This window comes from Lytechinus pictus, unplaced genomic scaffold, assembly GCF_037042905.1.
Source record: "Lytechinus pictus isolate F3 Inbred unplaced genomic scaffold, Lp3.0 scaffold_20, whole genome shotgun sequence".
In the NCBI taxonomy this organism is placed as follows: domain Eukaryota; kingdom Metazoa; phylum Echinodermata; class Echinoidea; order Temnopleuroida; family Toxopneustidae; genus Lytechinus; species Lytechinus pictus.
In genome coordinates this window covers 14766992-14775498 of record NW_026974141.1, presented here as the reverse complement: position 1 = coordinate 14775498, position 8507 = coordinate 14766992, and the positions used below count along the sequence as shown (strand labels likewise).

Here is an 8507-nt window from a genome sequence, read left to right as displayed (position 1 = left end):
AATCACATTTTCAATACATTTACTGTGTCCTTGATTTTTTTTACGTCACGGTTGCCAAAGTTCCCTTATCCGATTATTTTGATTATTGCTACAACCTAAATATGTTCATCTTCTAACTTTTTTTACTACAAAGGTTTGCTCCGCCAATCCTAAAATGATAATTTCCCCTGAACTTTAATACCGTTCTTACTTTTTATCAAAGAAATGTTCTCTTAATTTACAACACATATTAAAGAAACCAGGTTTCCGATTAAAAAAAAAACATTTTTCTTCTTATTTCTTTGTCTCAGTTAACAATGCTGGTTATGGTTTCTTCGGACCTCTGGAGACGATGGGTATGGATAAAGCTAAGATCATGTTTGAAACCAACTATTTTGGTACAGTTAGATTGATTAAAGGAGCTCTACCAGTCATGAAGAAACAGAAATCTGGTAGTATCGTCAATATCAGCAGCATTGTCGGACATCTTGGTAGGTCATAAATTACAATTATTTTTGCTTCATTTAGACAGTAAGGATGCTATGTTATTATATATATATATATATATATATATATATATTTATATATAAGCACCTTGGTTTTCCACGTATTGGCAATAATAAGACATCAGAAATGCGAAACAAATGATACAATAATAACGCTGTTTACTATATAAACTTTGTAGCAGTTGTTTAGCAGTTACAACAAACGTTTTAAATTGAAAACAACAAAGTTTGTAAGGTTGCTTAGAATTTCAAGAACTTTTTAACTCTACCACTTTAACGACAATATTCTTCGCTGAAGAGTATAGGAACTATATAGTCACCTGACAAAAACTTTATTTTTTTGTCGTTTAAAAAAAAAAACATACCGAATTGAAAGCAATCGCCAATCAGTCTACATCAAATTCCGTCAAACTGTCAAATAAGCATATGGACAAATAACATAGGGTACGACATGGTGATATTACGTAATTTGGACGTTATATGAGTAAAGGGGTTATCGCACCAAGTCGTTGTGGCAATTGATCCATTTTTCATCATTCTATTCTCGATATAAAATATTGCATCTAGTTAAAGGCACAAATCACGAAATCAAATTCTTTGTCATGTATATTATAAATATATTTTTTTTCACTATTTCTCTCACCCCCCCCCCCCTCTTCCGGATACCTCTCTACATCTTAAGGTATTCCGTTTATGGACATGTACAACGCTAGTAAGTTTGCAATGGAAGGACTAACCGAATCATTACGGCCACAACTCAAAGAATTTGGAATAGGGTAAGTAGTATAAACCAACGAACGTAGAGGGTGTCAAAACTGTGCAATGCCGGTTGGCGCGCTGCCGGTTGGTTGCAAACAAAACGCCCTCTGCATTCGTTGGTTTAAATGTATGAAATATGAATTACAATTTATATATATATTAACTACCCCTCTGATATTGTACATATATATATATATATGTTATATATATATATATATATATCCAGGCTACGTCTCTAGCTTCAATGCTTTTTGAGCTTCTTCGCCAATATATATATATATATATATATATATATATATATATATATTTAATATGTAATTGAATGTTTTAGGGTTATATAGCAGCAGTACAGAATCAAACAAGCGGGGTTGAACATCTTTAATTTTGAAAAAAAAATTAGGCCTAATTAGTTTGTGGTATTGTCTTTTTTATTTTTCATCGGTAGTTAAAGTAGAATCATTAATTTTATTTTGTCTGATATTTTTACATCGTTGTTAAAGATAAATGAATAGAAATGCAGACAATGATTTCATGAGAAAGTTTCTGAATCCAATGTTATAATTCTCACGATCTCACTATGTAGATCAATATAGATCTGGAATAGTTACATACATGTAAACTGAGCTTTCGATGTCATGAAATCTAAGCAGAAAGAAGATCACACTGAAATGCTGAAGATCACCAACAAAGAATTCTAAGCACATGTGGAATAATATCTTATTGCTTGGAAAAATATAACATCTGGCAGGATTACGATGCCAATTTTGAGAATTCCTCAGCAATAACACAATTTCTCCCATGCAGAGTAAGTAATTTTGGCAAACTCATTTATTCATAAGAAAAGACACTTGAGTGGTTGATGTATTTTTTAAGTACCACATTTGGTGGGTGTTTCATAAAGCTGTTCATAAGTCAAGCGCGAGTTTATGAACGACTGGTGATTCTGTCTAGATGGTATACACCAAAATGTTAATTGGCGATGGTTAAGCGCCTAAGAAAGGTTCACCAGTCGTTCTTAAAAATCGCTCTTAACTTGCGAACAGCACTATGAAACGCACCCCTGGCATTTCTCGTTAAAGGACAAGTCCACCCATATAAAAACTTGGTTTGAATAAAAGGAGAAAATTCCAACAAACACAACACTGAAAATTTCATCAAAATCGGTTGTAAAATAAGAAAGTTATGACATTTTAAAGTCTTGCTTACTTTCACAAAACAGTTATATGCACATCCTGGTCGGTATGCAAATGAGCAGACAGATGACGTCACCCACTCACTATTTCTCTTGTATTTCATTATATGAAATATGAAAAATTCTAATTTTCTCCTCGTCATCGTGTGGAACAAAATTTTATTCCTCCCCGAACATGTGCAATTACCATGACTTTAACAGTTTGTGATTATATCAAGTTGGTCGCAATTGCCAATTCTGTAAGAATTGAAATATTGTATAATTCAAACAATAAAAAACAAAAGAAATAGTGAGTGAGTGACATCATCGACTTTCTCATTTGCGCATCAATGAGTTGTGCATATAACTGTTTTGTGAAAAATAAGCAAAATTTAAAAATGTCATAACTGCCTTATTTTACATCCGATTTTGATGAAATTTTCAGTGTTATGTTCGTTTGATTTTTCTCTATCCATTCAATTCAACAATTTTCTGGGGGGACTTGACCTTCAATGTTTAATACTCGATGTTTATTTTCAATCATACATGAATTTATGATTGATGTATAATACATACCGTAGATTCATCAATTAATTTAAAACAAATATTTTAGTTTCCCAACTCCTCCATTTCGATTAATTTATTTCGCAGTATTAGCACCGTGCAGCCTGGGCCCGTATTGACTAAATTTGGAGAAAATATGATGGCGATCTCTGATTTCGATGAGAACAGTGTATCCGAAGATACAAAGAAGGTAAATTTCCATCTAACGAACGCAGAGGGAGGGTGTCAACGCCCTTCAGCCACAGTAGTGTTAACGCCCTCTACGTTGCTCATCCGTTTTCCTATATTCTAATGATAATAATTAAGATTACCACAAATGAACACACATTGCTAATTACGTTTGTCTCGCCTGCATAGCAGATATTGAAATTACATATATGTTTATATATATTTACATGATTTGATTTGATTTGATTTATATATTTCGACATTCCAATAACAAGAGTATATTTGCTTGTTTGTTTGTTTTATTTTTATTTCTGCGTTCACAATACAATATCAAAAATATTTACATTGTTTGTAATATACAAAATAATCCATAATGTATAAAATATAAACATAATACATAATTAGAAAAAAATGATGTAAACATAATACATAATTAGAAAAAAATGGTGTGGGCTTATACTTCACATTTTAATGATAAAAAAGGAACACTAACAAATGAACGCAGGAGACCGCCACCATCGTGAGCGGTTAAGCTTGTAATTGATGGCGGCCTCATAAAAAAGGGTTTGTGACTAAGATTGGTAATTACTGAACAAGTGGGTGCAAGTGTAATCATTTTTTCTTAACATAACATAACAGTAAACAAATTACATAATGAATAACATATGCATATACACATTCTAACAATCTAATTGAAATATATTTCAACCTGATAATTTTTTTTTAAATAATTATTAAAACAAATAGCAGAAAAAAAAATAAATATATACATATATCATGTCTATCGACATAATACATTTTGAAAAGTGGGAGACCTTCATCTTAAGCTTAGAGTTTGAATTTGATAAAGGCCTCAAAAGGAAAGGGGAAAGAATACCAGACAAATATTGCAATATATATATATATATATATATATATATATATATATATATATATATATATATATATATAATTATTTATACATAATAATTTATATTTAATAAATTAAATTGAATTAGCTTGTTTTAAATCAAAACTACGTTTACCAGTCTTATCATCATTATAATTATTGTTCTCCTGCAGCAATTTATGGAGTTTCGGAAGATTATTAGCAATCCCGACATCCTCAGTCCTCAGACAGCCGAGCCGGTCATTGATGTCATCGTTAAAGCCATTGAGGCCGAGAAACCACGACTACGCTACCCAACCAGTCCGAATGTAGGTGATTGGTTAGCCAAGAGATACGTCACAGAAGATGTAACAGGCACGGAGAGTTGGTTCTAAGATCGGCACGTGTCCCGTCCGGGGCGATTTTTTTATTCTTACGGAAATTTCGGACTTTTATCTTTCTGTATACCACAGATAAGCCGTTTCGGAGTCTTTGAATTAGGCTACATGGCATTGACTTCTGTTTAGTCCAAAGCCTCCCCTTATCTTTTTTTTTCAAGCAAAAAACGGAGAAATTGTTAATTTTAAGTACTTGCCTTTACATTGGGATTCGAACCTGCACAAAGCCATTGTGCAAGGATTATCCCATCGCGCTACGCTGACCGGTTCTACTCGAATCATTGCCAATTAATTTAAATCTTTCCGGTGATGTCGGGAAGAAAATGTTCGTAGGAAAAAATAATCGCGTCCAGGGCAAAAGGACGTTTTTCCTACAAGTCCCGTTTCATCTGTCAGTTACCATATATAATAGCAGTGTTTCTCAGCCAATCATAATCAATGAAAGTTGTCAAATCTGACAACTTTTCGGACAAAAAAGGTGATGGTGAAACGTTCTCCTTCGCGGTTTCCTTTTCACAAATATTTACAACTATGTAACTTTGTCATTATTATACCTGTCATGGTAACCTTAATTGTGATAGGCTGCTGAGACCTGCGACCATTGTATTGGTCATGATTACAAAGTAACCATATTCGTAATACTTTTTATGCCAAATAATATGTATATTATGTTTCAAGTAATGTGTTTCATAAAGCTTTTGGTAAAGTCACGCACAACTTTAGCATCTTATTAGGTGCAAAGTTTAACACAAGAAAGTCTTTCAAGCCACGGGTAACCTACACGAGCAACTTTATATACGCCCCCCCCCAAAAAAAAAAAAAAAAAGTAGAAAACAATCACAACCCAAATCCCCCCCCCCCAAAAAAGAAGAAGATAATAATAATGATAATAATACATAAAGTAAATAAATGAATAAATTAGTAAATAGATTAATTAATAAAGTATAATGATAAATAAAAATGAATTAATAGTAACAATAACATTGATAATGATAATTATAATAATATTAAATGAATAAATAAATATATAAATGAATGACCCAGGACCAAAATCCAATTGAAACCAGTTGGATTTCCAACTGGTTTCAATTGGTTTTAACTGGTTTCAATTGGTTTCAACTGGTTTCAATTGGTTTTAACTGGAATATAACAATTTCCCGTTGGGAAACTGGAAATCCTAACTGGAACCAGTTGGGTAACTGGAAATGACTTCCAACTGGAAATGATTTCTAACTGGAACCAGTTGGGTAACTGGAAATCCTAACTGGAACCAGTTGGGTAACTGGAAATGACTTCCAACTGGAAATGATTTCTAACTGGAACCAGTTGGGTAACTGGAAATCCTAACTGGAACCAGTTGGGTAACTGGAAATGGCTTCCAACTGGAAATGATTTCTAACTGGAACCAGTTGGGTAACTGGAAATCCTCACTGGAACCAGTTGGGTAACTGGAAATTACTTCCAACTGGAAATGATTTCTAACTGGAACCAGTTGGGTAACTGGAAATCCTAACTGGAACCAGTTGGGTAACTGGAAATCCTAACTGGAACCAGTTGGGTAACTGGAAATCCTAACTGGATCCAGTTGGGTAACTGGAAATGACTTCCAATTGGTTTCCAATTGGAAATTTTCCAGTTACCCAACTGGTTCCAATTGAAACCAGTTAATTTGCATATTATCTGCCAGTGTGCACAGATTAATGTTTTATGTGATTTATCATCATTTAAAATGTATCTATTTAATTATTTTCTATTTCAAGTACCATACTTGTTTCAGATAAGTGTTTAGAATGCTTAGCAGTGAAAACCATGTTCATAAATGTCATAGATTATAATTAAAACAGATTATAAGATAATTAGTACACCACTAACTGTTACCAAATTACATCAAATACAAATACATATATTTGAAGATCTTTCATGTAATATATGAATATTATGAAAGTCTATTTATCAATGCCCTTTACATTGGTATTATAGACATATAGCACTGCCTCTGTGTTGGCATGAGCAATAGTTAGTGCAAAATCTAATTAATTTGTAACTAATTAAGTCATTCCAACTGGATCAAGTTCCATTTGGATCCAGTTGGAAACCAATTAGTTTCAACTGGTTCCAGTTGAAACCAGTTGCATCCAATTGGTTTCAACTGGAACCAATTGAAACCAGTTACCTCCAATTGGATTCAACTGGTTTTAATAGGGAAATTGGAACAACTGGAACCAATTGAAACCAGTTGCCAACTGGTTGCTTAATTGTTTTCAACTGGAACCAATTGGTTTTAACTGGAACCAGTTGGCAACTGGTTTCAATTGGTTCCAGTTGTTCCAATTTCCCTATTGAAACCAGTTGGCCAACTGGTTTCAATTGGTTTTGCTCTAATTGGTTTCAACTGGATTTTGGTCCTGGGGAATGAATAGTGATGATAATAACATTATTAATAAATAAAATAATTATATTGATAATAATAAATAAGTGAATAAACATAAAAAAATGCCCTTATTTTGTTGTGTTTGTTCTGTTTCATCGTCAAACTGAGAATATTTCGTTATTGTTTGGACCGAAATAAATAAACGATTTTGAATTTACTTATGAATCTGTGACGTACATGTGTGTCATTCCGTGTTTGCAGCCCCAAACCCAAACCTTTGTAACTACTATATAACGATCATAGCCCCTTAACTGTCCCCCTAACCTCCATCTTCCTTGTGATTTGATAAGAGAAATTGAAGAAATAGGAATAGTTTTTTATTATCCTTCTCTTATGCCCCCACCTCCCGACCATTTTGTGTGTATTCTTCAATCTTTACTTACCTCCCTTTTAGTCCGGGTTATAATTGAGCAAGGTGCCGATTGGAGAAGGAGAAATTTTCATATAGTGCATCTAGACCAGTTTTTGACGCTGAATATGAATATATGAGGTAAACAGGCTGTATCCTGAAAATTAACCTGGCGCTTTTTTTCAAAATGGCCGCCGAATTTTCATAAAATTTGAATATTCGTACATAGATTTTGACATAAGCATTCAATTTCCATAAAATTAGTGTCATATGAAAGCCAAATAAATTTCCTACAATTTGGTACTATTTAAAGGGGATAAGTAGGTCATTTTGCTGAGTTTATAAGTAGAAAACTGCATTTTTTGTAATTTTTCCCCAAAAATTTGGAATTTTGCAAATACATGATTTTACATAATTCTAAGAAAAATGAATAAATTACCTTGAAATGTTTCAGAAAACTTTATCAGAAAGTCAAAAAGGGGCCTAAGCTTTCGATCCTAGAAAACTTTATCAATATACTATTATCATGTGGATGAAATTCCAACTCTGTATCATTCTTTTTAGCAAATTTATAAGGTATCAAACTTGATTTCTTCAATATCAGAAATGTCGCTTTTTGTATGCATTTCCATAGATTAATACGTATAACATGTATAATACATGATTATGTATAATGTATAGTAAAAAATTAAATTCAATTATCTCCGCTAGTTTAATAATCACTTGCAGAGTTAAGAGTAGGCTTTTCTCTATCAGCTACATAAAACAAAATGTTGGTACATCAAAGCCTAACATTCTCAGGGGGTGGCTATATCATGTTGATGTGTATTGCCTATTTAATGGAAAATCACTATTTTTTTAAGCACCCATTGACTCGGAGGCAAAAGGCAATTACTTTAAAACCACTTGGAGAGGAAAAGAGTAGGCTTTGTTCTACCAGCTACATCAAAAGAAGTGGCACATCGAAGCCTACCCCTCTCGGGGGGGGGGGGGGGGGGGCTGTGGAAGTCACCCCTCCCCCTTTTGCATATTGCTAATTTATTTGTAAATTCACCATTTTGGACCCAGCATTGAGGCAAAAAAGCGTTTAGTGTGCTTTATAGTACACCCGATTTTATTGATTTGAAAGAGTAGAGTTCGTTCTACCAGCTACATAAATAAGCGCAAGCACATCGAACACTATTGTAGGAAATTTATTTGGATTTCATATGACATTAATTTTATGGCAATTGAATGCTTACGTCAAAATCTATGTAGGAAAATTCAAATTTTCTGAAAATATGGCGGACATTTTTAAAAAAGCGCCCTCACATG

At 33.1% G+C, this 8507-nt stretch overlaps 1 protein-coding gene across 1 annotated transcript in view; it reads left to right on the top strand.

The window, feature by feature from the left end:
• LOC135157883 (retinol dehydrogenase 8-like) overlaps positions 1-4993 on the top strand; it is an 8768-nt gene extending 3775 nt beyond the window's left edge. Inside the window, exons 3-6 of the mRNA XM_064115001.1 lie at positions 291-470; positions 1168-1261; positions 3067-3169; positions 4210-4993. Of these exons, the coding sequence (XP_063971071.1) occupies positions 291-470; positions 1168-1261; positions 3067-3169; positions 4210-4410 (578 nt within the window). The 3' untranslated portion in view covers positions 4411-4993. The remainder of the gene's footprint in view (positions 1-290; positions 471-1167; positions 1262-3066; positions 3170-4209) is intronic.
• The last annotated feature ends 3514 nt before the right edge of the window (positions 4994-8507 follow it).